Source organism: Phyllobates terribilis, unplaced genomic scaffold (assembly GCF_046119375.1).
Source record: "Phyllobates terribilis strain yellow unplaced genomic scaffold, ASM4611937v1 Scaffold_1__5_contigs__length_1240528914, whole genome shotgun sequence".
NCBI lineage: Eukaryota > Metazoa > Chordata > Amphibia > Anura > Dendrobatidae > Phyllobates > Phyllobates terribilis.
The window spans coordinates 490,290,309-490,307,226 of NW_027362761.1; the positions used below are offsets into that span (position 1 = coordinate 490,290,309).

Genomic DNA, 16,918 nt, shown 5'->3' on the forward strand with positions numbered 1-16,918 from the left:
TTCTTATGAAAAAAATACTCCCCACAAACTGCATTGAACTACTGTACTCAATTTATTATATATTTTAGGAGCTGGAGTCGGTTCATTTTATACCGACTCCGACTTCACCAAAATGGACACAGACCCCGACTCCACGACTCCGACGCCACAGGCAGGTTCGCACCTAGTTACACCAATCTCTACGTGGGGATGTGGGAATTCGCCACTGTTATGATCTGCTACAAGCACTAAGGAAAGAAAGGAGATCTGTCCCTACAATAGAACTAAGCTAGATCCCTACGATGTAATGGGGATCCTGATCCTGCGATCAGACCCGCTAAAGTCCTCGGCTAGTCTGTACGAAGATCTATAGATGCAAGGGAGGGATCCCTACAAGAACTAGGGACTGGGATAAAGTTGGACACCTCCTAGCAGAGATTGTAGCAGTAAAAGACAAACACACAACATAGAACATAAAGGTCCGAAGACCTAGCTAAACTGACTGAGAAAGGTAACTAAGCACCAGGCTAGCTTAAGAGTAGAAATTACAATGAAGTCCAGCAAGGCCAGGAGGGTGGAGCAGGATTAAATAGGCAAAAAAGGTCATGTGACCAGCAAGATAGAAAAAACCTAACAGGAGAGTTCTAACAGTACCCCCTCTTCTATGAGGATCCTCTGGATCCCCTAGGCCCAGGCTTATCAGGAAACCTCTTGTGAAACGCTCTGACAAGTCTGGAAGCGGAAACATCATCCGCCCTCACCCATGAGTTATCCTCGGGTCCGAAACCCTTCCAAGCGACGAGATACTGCAAACTACCTCTATACCGTCTAGAATTTAGGATGCGGGAAATTTCGTATTCCCCGTCCTCCACCACCGGAGGAACAGTGGCAGAGGCGTCTCCATCTGACACATAAGCTCTTTTCAACAGAGAAACATGAAACACCGGATTACTCTTCCAGGAGGTAGGAACCTCCAACCTAACAGCAGATTGGTTAACTACCTGAAGCACCTTAAAGGGCCCTACAAACTTGGGACCCAATTTTTTAGAAGGAATCCTCAACCGCAGATTCTTAGAGGACAACCAAACCATGTCACCAATAGCAAACAAAACCTCTTGCCGTTTCCTATCAAAGTACCTCTTAGATTTTTTGTTAGCCTCCTGAAGATTACCACGCACATCCGTCCAAATTCTCTCCAAATCACCGGAAAAACTCTCCTCCTCAGGCACAGCCGATACCAATTTGGAGAATGACCCAAAAGACGGATGTCTCCCAGAACAACAAAAAAAAAGGCGAACAACCAGCAGAAGAGGATGTATGGTTGTTAAGAGCAAACTCAGCAAGTGGCAGAAACTCAGACCACCCCTCCTGATTGTCTGCCACAAAACAACGCAAGAACTGCTCGACATCCTGATTCTTCCTTTCTGTCTGGCCATTAGACTCAGGATGATATCCGGATGAAAACGACAAAGGAACTCCCAACCTGTCACAAAAAGCACGCCAGAAACGAGCCACGAACTGAGGTCCCCTATCCGAAACAATGTCAGTAGGAACGCCATGTAGTCTGACAATTTCCTTGACAAAGGCCTTAGCGAGTGTCTTAGCGCAGGGCAGTTTGATGAAAGGAACCAAGTGACTCATCTTGCTAAAACGGTCCACGACCACCCAGATGACTGTGAAACCCTCAGAGGGGGGAAGGTCAGTAATAAAGTCCATAGCCAGATGTGTCCAAGGTGCACTAGGAACCTCCAGAGGGCAAAGCAACCCCACTACAGGAGTATGTGAAGACTTAGCTCTAACACACACCGTACATTGACGCACCCACTTAATGACTTCCTTCTGCCATCCAGGCCACCAAAAACTGCGACCCACAAGTCTCTTGGTCTCAGAAATTCCTGGATGACCTGCCAACCGAGACTCATGACACTCAACAAACAAATCTCTCCTAAAGGTCCTGGGCACAAACAACCTCCCATGGGGAGTGTTAGATGGGGCATTCTCCTGTGCTTTAAGAATCTCATCTTCCAAAACGGAGTCCAATGCAGCAATCACAACACCTTCTTGTAAAATGCTCCCCTCCTCCTCAGCACCGACCATGGGAGAAAAGCTGCGAGACAAAGCATCAGCTTTAACATTCTTGGTACCCGGGATGTAAGTAACGGAAAAATTAAAGCGCGAGAAAAAAAAGTGCCCACCTAGCCTGACGGGCATTCAAGCGCTTGGCAGCATCAAGATAGATCAGATTTTTATGATCAGTGAAAACCTGAATGGGAAATTCAGCACCTTCCAAGAGATGACGCCAGTGTTCAAATGCGAGTTTAATAGCCAGCAATTCCCGATTACCAATATCGTAATTAAGTTCAGTCTCAGAAAAAAATTTTGAAAAAAAAGCACAGGGATGTACTCCATCCTTGTTTTTCTGAGACAACACCGCACCGACCGCCACCGAAGAAGCATCAACCTCAACCAAAAACGGCTTAGTCACATCAGGCTGCATAAGGATGGGAGCAGAGCTGAACCTCTCCTTTAGAAACACAAAAGCTTCAATGGCCTCAGTAGTCCACTGAACAGCATTAGCACCTTTCCTGGTGAGATCGGTCAGTGGTTTGACAATAATAGAAATTTTTTTAATGAATTTTCTGTAATAATTGGCGAAACCCAAAAACCTCTGTATCGATTTCAAACCAATAGGCCTAGGCCATTCCTGAACCTTCACAGGGTCCATCTCAAAGCCCTCGCTGGAGATAATGTAGCCCAAAAAACTAATTCTCTGTACAGCGAACTCACATTTCTCCAGCTTAGCAAAAAGCGAATTGTCAATTAATAACTGTAATACCTCACGTACGCTCCGCCAATGAGACTCCAGATCCGGTGAATAAATCAAAATGTCATCCAAATACACAACCACATTTTTGCCGATCAAAGGTCTAAGGATGTCATTAATAAGATTCTGAAAGAATGCTGGTGCATTGGTAAGACCAAAAGGCATAACCAGATTCTCAAAATGACCCACAGGAGTGTTAAAAACAGTCTTCCATTCATCACCCTCCTTCATGCGCAACAAATTGTATGCCCCCCGGAGATCAATTTTAGAGAACCACTTGGCCCCCACTAACTGGTTAAACAAATCAGGAATCAATGGCAGTGGGTAAGGATTGCGTACAGTAATTTTATTAATCTCACGAAAATCCAGACAAGGACGTAAACCGCCGTCCTTTTTTTTAACAAAAAAAAATCCAACAGCCACAGGAGACTTGGAAGGCCTAATGTGACCGGCGGCCAAGCTTGTCTGTATGTATTCCTCCAAAGCCTTTCTCTCAGGAATAGTAAGATTAAATAAACGACTCTTAGGAAGAGTTGCTCCAGGGACAAATTCAATGGTACAATCATAGTCTCTATGGGGAGGCAAAATTTGTGACTCCTCCTCAGAAAAAACTCTCCAAAAATCCTGAATAGGTACAGGTAATTCCCCTTTTTCCACCGCAGCAATACGTCCGTTACAACACTTGTCATAACACTTAGGGCTCCAGGACTTAATTTCATTGGTAGACCAATCCAGTACACGATTGTGCAATTTTAACCAGGGTAACCCCAAAACTACTGGAGAAGGCAAATTATTTAATACTACCAAATCCAAATTTTCTTGGTGAATACCATTAATAGTGAGGGGAAATTCACAGACCTTGTGAGTAACACTCTTCAAGGGGGAGCCATCGACAGAAACTACAGCAATAGGGGATGACAAAGGTTTGGGTTTTAATTTAAGTTTTTCCAAGAATCCCCCATCAATCACATTCAGAGTAGAACCACAATCCACAAACATCCGAAATTCAATTAATTCTTCCTGAGCAGCAGTAGTAGCAGAAAGAAATACCCCCTTAGTATTTAAACAGGCTATACGGGCGTAACTGACCTTTTTTTTTTCTTTGTTCATACGAAGCACACAGTTCTTAATAAAATGGTCAGATTTCCCGCAATAAAAGCACAAACCTTCAGAAGATCTGCGGTCTTTTTCCTGAGAGCGGGGTGCCTTCGCCCCAATCTCCATCGGCTCTCCAATGTCAGTACAGACCCTCTCAAGACTCGGAGCTGACATGGCAGAGGATTTACTCTCATTAACCCTTGCAAAGAAGTCTCCTGTCCACCCGTATAGCTAATTGCATTGCCTCCTGTAAGTTTCCAGGTGTGGGATAAGCAATCAGCAAATCCTTAACCCTTTCACCTAGCCCTGCAAGAAACAAACTTTTCAAAGCTGAATCGTTCCACCCCACCTGGGCAGACCACCGACGGAAGTGAGAACAATATTTTTCCACATTACCTGATCCCTGCCTCAAACGTCTCAATTCAGTCTCAGCTGATGAGACACGATCAGGATCATCATACAACAAACCCAAAGCAGAAAAAAAACTATCCACTGATCTAAAGCACGGATCACTAGGTTGGAGAGAAAAGGCCCATCCCTGAGGTTCTTTGCGCAAAAGTGACATTATGAACCCTATGCGCTGTGATTCATCACCAGAGGATCTGGGTCTCAAACGAAAATACAACAAACAAGCATTTTTAAAGGAAAAAAATTCTTGTTGATCACCAAAAAATAAATCAGGCAAACGTACCTTTGGCTCCACAAAATGTGCTCCAGAACAGCTACTCACGTGTTGTTGGAGCTCGGCCACCTCCAGACAGAGTCCCTGCAGGCGTTGAGCCAAATCCTGAACCGACACCATGATGGAAACTGGAGGTCTTTCCTTAGAGATATTTTTGGGCTGGACTTACTGTTATGATCTGCTACAAGCACTAAGGAAAGAAAGGAGATCTGTCCCTACAATAGAACTAAGCTAGATCCCTACGATGTAACGGGGAACCTGATCCTGCGATCAGACCCGCTAAAGTCCTCGGCTAGTCTGTACGAAGATCTATAGATGCAAGGGAGGGATCCCTACAAGAACTAGGGACTGGGATAAAGTTGGACACCTCCTAGCAGAGATTGTAGCAGTAAAAGACAAACACACAACATAGAACATAAAGGTCCGAAGACCTAGCTAAACTGACTGAGAAAGGTAAGTAAGCACCAGGCTAGCTTAAGAGTAGAAATTACAATGAAGTCCAGCAAGGCCAGGAGGGCGGAGCAGGATTAAATAGGCAAAAAAGGTCATGTGACCAGCAAGATAGAACTCTCCTGTTAGGTTTTTTGCAACAGCCACAATATACCCTCACGGAACACTACATGCGAACCTGGTCCTCTGGCGACGTTCATTGATGATGTACTTTTCATTTGGTCAAGCGACCAATCCTCCCTTCCTGAATTCATAGCAGGTATCAACACAAATGACTTCTTTTTAAATTTTACCTCCATCACCAGTTCGGAACAAAATTAACTTTTTAGATTTAACTATCTACATCAAAAAAGGTAAAATAGAAACTCGTACATTCTTCAAACTGACGGATACAAACAGCTTTATTTCGAAAGACAGCTGCCATTTACCCAGCTGGGTTCTAAATATACCGCATAGCCAAAATATGCAACTACACCGCAACTGTTCAAATCCTCAGGACTATGAAAATGAGGCCAATCTTCTAACTCATAAATTCCTAGAAAAAGGTTATGACCACCAACACCTCGTTGCCACTCGGGAGCAAGTGAAAAACATGCCACGTTCCATACTTCTTCTCAGTAGTAAAAAGAACACCCATGAACAAGAGATGTCCAAGTCCATAAACATCCCCCTATCATAACTTCCTTTAATTCAAATACACATATTATGGGGAAAATTGTAAAACACCACTGGAGCAATTTACAGGATGATAAGATTATAGGAGACCTTATACCCCAGGCACCAAGATTAGTTTTTAGGAAAGCCAGAAATCTGGGGATTATGGTTACTCCATCTGTAAAAAAATCCCTCTATTTACAGAACTTCCTCCTATTTCAATACACCTGGCTTCTTTCCATGCAGAAAATGCATGGTTTTCAAAACACTAAGCAGCAGGAAACAAATAACTGTGACTAATGGAACCAATGAATACACTATTAAAGACCACATAACCTTTTGTATTAAAGGCGCAATACAGGTGCTTCTCACTAAATTAGAATCTCATCAAAAAGTTAATTTATTTCAGTTCTTCAATACAAAAAGTGAAACTCATATTATATAGAGTCATTACAAACAGAGTGATCTATTTCAAGTGTTTATTTCTGTTAATGTTGATGATTATGGCTTACAGCCAATGAAAACACAAAAGTCATTATCTCAGTAAATTAGAATACTTTATAACACCAGCTTGAAAAATGTTTTTAAAATCTGAAATGTTGACCTACTGAAATGTATGTTCAGTAAATGCACTCAATACTTGGTCGGGGCTCCTTTGGCATCAATTACTGCATCAATGCGGCGTGGCATGGAGGTGATCAGCCTGTGGCGCTGCTGAGGTGTTATGGAAGCCCAGGTTGCTTTGATAGCAGCCTTCAGCTCGTCTGCATTGTTGGGTCTGGTGTCTCTCGTCTTCCTCTTGACAATACCCCATAGATTCTCTATGGGGATAAGGTCAGACGAGTTTGCTGGCCAATCAAGCACAGTGATACTGTTGTTTTTAAACCAGGAATTGGTACTTTTGGCAGTGTGGACTGGCGCCAAGTCCTGCTGGAGAATGACATTTCCATCTCCAAAAAGCTTATCGGCAGAGGGAAGCATAAAGGGCTCTAAAATGTCCTGGTAGACGGCTGCGCTGACTTTGGTCTTGATAAAACACAGTGGACCTACACCAGCAGATGACATGGCTCCCCAAACCATCACTGATTGTGAAACCTTCACACTAGACCTCAATCAGCTTGGATTGTGGCCTCTCCACTCTTCCTCCAGACTGGGACCTTGATTTCCAAATGAAAATTGGAACTCTGGAACCTTGTGGAGTGTGTCAGTGACTGCCTTCTGGACATCTGTCAAGTCAGCAGTCTTTCCCATGATTGTGGAGCCTACTGAAATAGACTAAGGGACCTTTTTAAATGCTTAGGAAGCCTTTGCAGGTGTTTTTTGTTAATTATTTTAATTTACTGAGATAATGACTTTTGTGTTTTCATTGGCTGTAAGCCACAATCATCAACATTAACAGAAATAAACACATGAAATATATAATGACTCTATATAATATATGAGTTTCACTTTTTGTATTGAAGAACTGAAATAAATTAACTTTTTGATGAGATTCTAATTTAGTAAGATGCACCTGTATATGGTCTGCAGTGTCCATGCAACAAGCAGTATATAGGGCGTACCATTCACCAGATGAATACAAGGATAGGCGAGCATTTAAGGAATATTAAAAATAAATTTGAGGGCCACCCGTTATCTAAACATTTTAATGAAAAACGTGGGGGCTCCACAGCAAACATCAAAGTAATGGGTATTCAAGTGGTACAGAAAGATTGGTGAAAGGGCAACTTTATTAAAGAGATGTCCAGGGCAGAAAGCCACTGGATATTCCAATTGGACCCTCTGAGGCCAAAAGGCCTTAACTTTTGTCTTGCCAAAATCTGACCATTCTGTGTTCATTAAATGATCAATATTTCAGCATTGATGCCAATTTATTTTCTTAACCTAAACCAAATTTGGGAGGGTTTCAGCTTTCAAAAGAGTAATTTATAAAACCAATGGATGAATTTAACATCAGGTTATAAGCTTTTATTTACATAACATGGATAAGCGACATAACTTCTGTCAGGGAGTGTACCTTCATTGAGCAAATCCAGATCGGCAACAAGAGATACCAGGTACCTCCTGCCCAGTTGCGTATCTGATTAATACTTACAGCTCACTCCACCTCACTACTAATTTTCTATTTCCTACATAGGAATCTTCAGTCCATCCACACAGCCCCATAGACAAAGGCCTGACCTAAAGTGAACGGAGAAGCACCCCTATGATCTATTTTACTACAGGATTTTTTAGTATTTTAATCAGTATTTTTACCATTATCTAAATAAATCATATAGCTTTTATATTCAATTAACTTCTAGTCGATTCCTTTTTATTAATTCAAACCAACGCGGATATACAGTACAGACCAAAAGTTTGGACACACCTTCTCATTTAAAGATTTTTATGTATTTTCATGACTATGAAAATTGTACATTCACACTGAAGGCATCAAAACTATGAATTAACACATGTGGAATTATGTACTTAACAAAAAAGTGTGAAACAACTGAAAATATGTCTTATATTCTAGGTTCTTCAAAGTAGCCACCTTTTGCTTTGATGACTGCTTTGCACACTCTTGGCATTCTCTTGATGAGCTTCAAGAGGTAGTCACCGGAAATGGTCTTCCAACAATCTTGAAGGAGTTCCCAGAGATGCTTAGCACTTGTTGGCCCTTTTGCCTTCACTCTGCAGTCCAGCTCATCCCAAACCATCTCAATTAGGTTCAGGTCTGGTGACTGTGGAGGCCAGGTCATCTGGCGTAGCACCCCATCACTCTCCTTCTTGGTCAAATAGCCCTTACACAGCCTGGAGGTGTGTTTGGGGTCATTGTCCTGTTGAAAAATAAATGATGGTCCAGCTAAATGAAAACCGGATGGAATAGCATGCCGCTGCAAGATGCTGTGGTAGCCATGCTGGTTCAGTATGCCTTCAATTTTGAATAAATCCCCAACAGTGTCACCAGCAAAGCACCCCCACACCATCACACCTCCTCCTCCATGCTTCAGGGTGGGAATCAGGCATGTAGAGTCCATCCATTCACCTTTTTTGCGTCGCACAAAGACACGGTGGTTGGAACCAAAGATCTCAAATTTGGACTCATCAGACCAAAGCACAGATTTCCACTGGTCTAATGTCCATTCCTTGTGTTCTTTAGCCCAAACAAGTCTCTTCTGCTTGTTGCCTGTCCTTAGCAGTGGTTTCCTAGCAGCTATTTTACCATGAAGGCCTGCTGCACAAAGTCTCCTCTTAACAGTTGTTGAAGAGATGTTTCTGCTGCTAGAACTCTGTGTGGCATTGACCTGGTCTCTAATCTGAGCTGCTGTTAACCTGCGATTTCTGAGGCTGGTGACTCGGATAAACTTATCCTCAGAAGTAGAGGTGACTCTTGGTCTGCCTTTCCTAGGGCAGTCCTCATGTGAGCCAGTTTCTTTGTAGCGCTTGATTGTTTTTGCAACTGTACTTGGGGACACATTCAAAGTTTGCCCAATTTTTCGGACTGACTGACCTTCATTTCTTAAAGTAATGATGGCCACTCGTTTTTCTTTACTTAGCTGCTTTTTTATTGCCATAATACAAATTTTAACAGTCTATTCAGTAGGACTATTAGCTGTGTATCCACTAGAGTTCTGCACAATACAACTGAAGGTCCCAACCCCATTTATAAGGCAAGAAATCCCACTTATTAAACCTGACAGGGCACACCTGTGAAGTGAAAACCATTTCCGGTGACTACCTCTTGGAGCTCATCAAGAGAATGCCAAGAGTGTGCAAAGCAGTCATCAAAGCAAAAGGTGGCTACTTTGAAGAACCTAGAATATAAGACATATTTTCAGTTGTTTCACATTTTTTTGTTAAGTATATAATTACACATATGTTAATTCATAGTTTTGATGCCTTCAGTGTGAATGTACAATTTTCATAGTCATGAAAATACAGAAAAATCTTTAAATGAGAAGGTGTGTCCAAACTTTTGGTCTGTACTGTACATATATTGGTTATCCTGTAATGCCACTCCAGCTTGTGGTAGCTGTTTTTAGCTGCTGCAGGACTGAGTGTACCTCTTACAGCGCCCCCACCAATATTTTAAAAGTTGATTTTAATCAATTGAACTTGGAATAATAATAATTTCCACAATTAGAAATGTTTAAATAAAATGTTCCATAGATCTTATAAATGTGCCCCTGCTGTGTACTGTGTAATGGCTGTGTCTGACATACCTCATGAACATGGTCTGATCATACCTCATGGAAAAATCCCTTTAAGTATGTTTCTGGACAGGGATACTTTACTGCTTTGCACTCAGAAGATATGTGACAAGGGATAGAGTGCAGCTCCTTTTTCTTAATTTTACAAAGCTAGAACATATACCGTAATTGTAGTACCTTATCAGCTTTTTGTATACGAAGACCATAATCTTCTCTCTTATGTGTAACACTTTCATCCCTCTTTCCTTGTCTGTCGGTGTGGTCTCCCTCCATGCTGCACCCCTCTGTTGCAGACTGTAAAGACTGTGGATGTTGCATTGAATTAATTTCTTCCAACAACGCACAGGACAGCTCACCACTGCCATCTTCAGGCATTTCAAGAAATGACAGGTCGTCTATTAATTCTGTAAAACCGTCCAATACACCATCCATCTTTAGCAGGTCCTCAGTGTTGATCTCATCAATAAAGCTTATGGATTCTTTACATTCAATGTGTGCATCTCCATCTTTACTTGTCTCACTGACATTACGTTTTTTTCCTTGGATATCTAATGTCTCAATATTATCTGAAGGCACCATTTCTTTTTTTGGATAGGAGACGTCCATTGCTATTACGGCAGACAGCAAACTAGTGTCCTGAGAATCATCAATATTACTGTCCTGCATTTAATACAAAATAAAATCAGAAAGTTATATTAACAATCAACAGGAAAAAATGCTAAAACATAATAAAATGCTCACAACCCTTTACAAAAATCTTCAGTAGAGACCAATGGGTCAGACCCCATTAACCCTTTACCGCTGAAGTGGATTTTCACCATCCTGACTAAGCGTGGTAATAACTCAGTAATGCTTACACATCTAACTGATTGTGACAATGTTTTTTCATGACACATTGGTCTTCATGATCGTGGTAAATTTAAGTCGATATGATTTGCATTTATTTATGACAATATCTAAAATCTGACAAAATAGAAAAATTAGCAAATTTCGAGCTATACATTTTTATGCCTTGACCTTTTACTGACATATGACATACAGTTAGATCATAACTTGGCTCCCTAACTTTGAGGCGGGCTCAGGGACTGAGCCTTCATCTTTGCCAGCAGATGATGGCTGTGGTATTCAGCCATCATTTGCCTCAAACATACACGCATAGAGTGGTGCTCTACCCGTGGCTGTTAACATGTTAAATGCTACTGTCAATCAAAGACGGCGACATTTAGAATGCGCCTGGGAGGCACGCTGTTCTAATCATTTATCGGCACATTCACCACGCAATCACAGGGGGCACAAGGGGTTGCTGTGATAGCCAAGGACCTGATCAAGACCCCCATGCCTATCATGACCATAGTCCTGTGAAAGCCAGCTTATTGTTATCGTTCATAGGAGGCCAAGATTTTTGCTATATACAGCAGTATTGTTGTATATAGCAGTGACAATCACAGGTTTAAGTCTCCTCAGGGGACTAAGAAATAAAGTAAAAAAAACAATATATTAAAATTGGAATCACCCCGCTTTTCCGCCATTACAAATTAGGAAACAAAAAAATACACATATGTGCTGTCATTATATTTGTAAAAGTCAAATTTATCAAAATATAAAATAAATTAAATCAATCAGTAAACTGCGTAACAAGAAAAAAATCAAAACACCAGAATTGCCAACCAGAAACATTGTATCTATCCCCAAATGGTATCAATAAAATCAACATCTCAGGGCACAAAAAATAAGCCCTCACACAGCTCCATCATTCCAAAATTGAATACATTACAGCTCTTGCAAAATAGTGACACAAACAAATTGGGTTTTTTTAAACAAATTTCCACATTATTTTTCACTACTAAAATAAAACAAAAACTATACATGTTTAGAATCACCACAATTCTACTGATCTGGAGAATCACATTTACAGGTTCTTTTTTCTGTAACATGTATGCTTTAAATGTAAAACAAAAAACAACAAAACAGCGGAATTAAGCTTTTTCCGTTATTTTGCTGCACTTGGATTTTTTTCCTGCTTTCCAGTGCATCCAGCACATTACATGATAAAATGGATGGTGTCATTCAAAAGCACAACTCGTTCCACAAAAAAACAAACCCTCATATGCCTGTGTTTATGGAAAAATAAAAGTTAAAGCTCTTGGAAGAAAGGGAAAAAAAACAAAAGTGCAAAAACAGAAAATCACCATGTTGAGAAGGGATTAAATCAGATAGCTATACCACAGAAAAGAGAGTTAATACATAAGCATCATTTTTATACAACTTTTTTTGTAATGGTGTTAGAAGGGTTAAAAGTTTAGCAGCAATTTTTTTTTAATCAAATTTACAAAAAAAATTTTTTAGGGACTTCACTTTAACCCCTTAACGACGGCCGTAAAGCATTTTTACGGCGTCAGTTAAGTGTACTTATTCCTCAGCGCCGTGAAAATGCATCACTGAGGAATAAGGCTGTAGCGCCCCCCAGAGTAGGGGGTAGCTGAGACCCTGGAGAATATGATCAGGGCCGATTCTTCCGATCCTCGATCACGTGATCGCTGTTATTCACCGAATAACGGCGATCACAATCACAAAAAAAGAAAAAAGTGTGCCTGCGGTTACAATCATTTCTCTCTCCTCTGACATGATATACATGTCAGAGGAGAGAGAAGCGAAGACCCCTGAGCCCACCTGGTACCTCCGCCGTCCCCTGATCTTCCCTCAGCCTTCCGGCATCTTCCTGTAGAAAAAAAATGGTGGGCGCATGCGCAGTGCGCCCGCCGATATCTGCCGGCCGGCACCTGGCAACAATAGGGAATTTTCCCTATTGGTTCATTTTGATCACTGTGATAGGGTTTATCACAGTGATCAAAACAAAAAAAATAATAAATCAAACCACCCTTTCCCCCCCTCTTAGATAGAAATCTATATAAATAAAAATGTAAATGTTCATTTGTTCAAAATCTTAAATCTTTGAAAGTTCTTAACCAATTGCTTTGAAATTGCTTTGAAGGTGTGTCCAGATCAAAAGTTTGGACACACCTTCTCATTTAAAGATTTTTCCGTATTTTCATGACTTTGAAAATTGTACATTCACACTGAAGGCATCAAAACTATGAATTAACACATGTGGAATTATATACTTAACAAAAAAGTGTGAAACAACTAAAAATATGTCTTATATTCTAGGTTCTTCAAAGTAGCCACCTTTTGCTTTGATGACTGCTTTGCACACTCTTTGCATTCTCTTGATGAGCTTCAAGAGGTAGTCACCGGAAATGGTTTTCACTTCACAGGTGTGCCCTGTCAGGTTTAATAAGTGGGATTTCTTGCCTTATAAATGGGGTTGGGACCATCAGTTGTGTTGTGCAGAAGTCAGGTGGATACACAGCTGATAGTCCTACTGAATAGACTGTTAGAATTTGTATTATGGCAAGAAAAAAGCAGCTAAGTAAAGAAAAACGAGTGGCCATCATTACTTTAAGAAATGGAGGTCAGTCAGTCTGAAAAATTGGGCAAACTTTGAAAGTGTCCCCAAGTGCAGTTGCAAAAACCATCAAGCGCTACAAAGAAACTGGCTCACATGAGGACCGCCCCAGAAAGGAAGACCAAGAGTCACCTCTGCTTCTGAGGATAAGTTTATCCGAGTCACCAGCCTCAGAAATCGCAGGTTAATAGCAGCTCAGATTAGAGACCAGGTCAATGCCACACAGAGTTCTAGCAGCAGACACATCTCTACAACAACTGTTAAGAGGAGACTTTGTGAGGCAGGCCTTCATGGTAAAATAGCAGCTAGGAAACCACTGCTAAGGACAGGCAACAAGCATAAGAGACTTGTTTGGGCTAAAGAACACAAGCAATGGACATTAGACCAGTGGAAATCTGTGCTTTGGTCTGATGAGTCCAAATTTGAGATCTTTGGTTCCAACCACCGTGTCTTTGTGTAATGCAGAAAAGGTGAAAGGATGGACTCTACATGCCTGGTTCCCACCGTGAAGCATGGAGGAGGAGGTGTGATGGTGTGCTTTGCTGGTGACACTGTTGGGGATTTATTCAAAATTGAAGGCATACTGAACCAGCATGGCTACCACAGCATCTTGCAGCGGCATGCTATTCCATCCGGTTTGCGTTTAGTTGGACCATCATTTATTTCTCAACAGGATAATGACCCCAAACACATCTCCAGGCTGTGTAAGGGCTATTTGACCAAGAGGGAGAGTGATGGGGTGCTGCGCCAGATGACCTGGCTTCCACAGTCACCAGACCTGAACCCAATCGAGATGGTTTGGGGTGAGCTGGACCGCAGAGTGAAGGCAAAAGGGCCAACAAGTGCTAAGCATCTCTGGGAACTCCTTCAAGATTGTTGGAAGACCATTTCCGGTGACTACCTCTTGAAGGTTATCAAGAGAATGCCAAGAGTGTGCAAAGCAGTCAAAGCAAAAGGTGGCTACTTTGAAGAACCTAGAATATAAGACATATTTTCAGTTGTTTCGCACTTTTTTGTTAAGTATATAATTCCACATGTGTTAATTCATAGACTTGATGCCTTCAGTGTGAATGTACAATTTTCATAGTCATGAAAATACAGAAAAATCTTTAGATGAGAAGGTGTGTCCAAACTAGAGTCGGCAAACCAGACAATCTCTATAGCTACACAGACAATGGAACAACAAAAAATATTGTATACCCACAAGCATTGTGAAATTAAATATTTTAGAAACGTGCACTCTCTATTTTCTTTCTTTTCCATTCAACCACACTGAGCCACAGCAACGCGTGGCCGGGTACAGCTAGTTATAAAATAAAATGTTTTTTCTCCAATCTTTGCAGTTAAGGTTAGGATTGTGTTAGGGTTAGGATTAGGGTTGAGGTTGTGTTAGGGTTAGCATTAGGGTTAGGTTTGTGTTAGGATTAGGGATAGGATTAGGGTTGTGCTAGGATTAGGGTTAGGATTAGTGTTGCGTTAGGGTTAGAATTAGGGTGTGTTAGGTTTAGTGTTGCGTTAGGGTTAGGATTAGGGATGTGTTAGGGTTAGGATTAGGGTTGTTTTAGGGTTAGGGTTATGGTTGTATTAGGATTAGGGTTGTGTTAGAGTTACTGTTAGGATTAGGGTTATGTTAGGGTTGGGGATAGGGTTGGAGTTGGTATTTTTTCAAAAGTAAAAGAAAAAAAAATGATGATGATATGGCAACTAGTGTTGAGCGCAAGTGCTCGCTACTTGAGTTTGCATCGGGTGCTTGGGTATGCACCGAGTATCGCGGGTGCTCGAGGGGATTGCCTGCCATGCACGAGCAATCCCCGCATGTTTTTTTTTTGAGTGTCTAACAACCGTGAAACATGCGGTAAAGGGACTCGAGCATGTCACTCGAGCACCCACGATACATGGTGCATACCAGTGTACCCGATGCAAACTCAAGTAGCGAGCACTTGCGCTCAAGATTAATGACAAGTAATTCAATATGATGACCTAATGTTATCAAGTTCTGTGTCGTACCTCTGGGTTTAAAATGTTCACTATACCCCTTGATAAAATCCTTGAGAGGTCTAGTTTCCAAAATGGGGTCACTTGTGTTTTTTTTTTTACTATTTAGGTGCATCAGAGGCTCTCCAAACAACGCGACATGGTGTCCGCTCTCAATTCCAGTCAATTTTGCATTCAAAAAATCACACAGTGCTCCTTCACTTCTGAACCTTGCTGTGCACCCAAACAGTGTATTTTCCCCACATGTGGGGTATTGGCGTGCTCAGGAGAAATTGCACAACAGTTTTGGGGTCAATTTTTTCCTCTTACCCTTGAGAAAATAAAAAATTTGGGGCTAAAAGATAATTTTTGTGGAAAAAGTTAGATTTTTTTATTTTCAAGGCTCTATGTTATAAACATTTGTAAGGCACCTGGGGGTTCGGGATGCTCACCACACATCAAGATAAGGTCTCTGAGAGGTCTAGTTTCCAAAATGGTGTCACTTGTGGGGGGTTTCCACTGTTTAGGCACATCAGGGGCTCCCCAAATGTGACATGGTGTCCGCTAATTATTCAAGCAAATTTTACAATCAAAAAGTCAAATGGCGCTCCTTCCCTTCCGAACCCTGCCGTGCGCCCAAACAGTGGTTTTCCCCCACATGTGGGGTATCTGCTTACTCAGAAGAAATTGCACAACGGGGGGGCGTGGCTAGCAGGGGAAGGAGCAGGTCACATGGTTTAGAGCTCCTCAAGTAATCCTCCAACATCTTTGCAAATAAGCAGGATTAACCTATTAATCAACACCTGGAAGACCCGGGAGAGGGATTGCGTGGTTTAGGCACCCTCGTGTGGACTGTCTTTCCTAAGGAAGCATCGGTGCCTTGCGGCCTGTATGTAGACCCAGAGACATACTGAGGCCTACCTGTGGACTTAAAGCCTATACTCACCCGGGAAGCTCCTGGGTCCGCTGAGGGGAGACGCTGCCGCATCGCCCGTCGCTGCGGACACAGCCCGACAAGGATCGTCCTGAGGCCGTGGGGAGCGTGAGGAGGAGTGAGGTGAGCAGAGGCAATAGGAGCCGCGAGCCGCCGCTCGTGCCGCGACCGACAGTCGGCCCGTGTCGCTCTCCCCCACCTCCCCCCCCCCGGCCATACCGCGCTACCAACCCACACCGGCCCCACCAGCACTACTGGTCCAGAGAAGCCAGTTCCCTCAAGCGGGGTTTCGCTGGGAGCGGCCCGCTCATACGGCGCCCACCAGCGTGCGGCTGGGAGACGAGACGCGGTGTCACTGGGCACCGCCATTTTGCGACGCCTGTGGTTCGGACTGGTGCCTGGGACATTGAAGGCATTAGCGCCGCACTGCCGGTCCACGTGTAAGCCCCCCCCGGCTCAGCGTTACGCAAGCGTCACCAGGGGGACCGGTGCTGGCCAGCCCTGCATACAGGAGAAGTCGTCCCCCCAGTGATCGCCTAAGGACAATAAGAAGAAGGAGACAAAAGAGTCCCTGAGGTACTGTGCAGAGGCTCACCTGCGGCCGTAAGAATCTTCAGTGCCCCACCACAGTCGTTGCACCCCTCCCCCCCAGCTCTCACTCTCA

The 16,918-nt window shown here is 42.6% G+C and overlaps 1 protein-coding gene across 1 annotated transcript in view; it reads right to left on the bottom strand.

Moving 5' to 3' along the window:
- The window catches only part of LOC141268954 (uncharacterized), a 39,958-nt gene extending 23,335 nt beyond the window's left edge, over nt 1-16,623 (bottom strand). The window contains exons 1-2 of the mRNA XM_073680368.1: nt 16,474-16,623; nt 10,058-10,540 (exon numbers count right to left, since the gene is read on the bottom strand). Of these exons, the coding sequence (XP_073536469.1) occupies nt 10,058-10,540; nt 16,474-16,623 (633 nt within the window). The remainder of the gene's footprint in view (nt 1-10,057; nt 10,541-16,473) is intronic.
- Between the last annotated feature and the right edge of the window lie 295 nt (nt 16,624-16,918).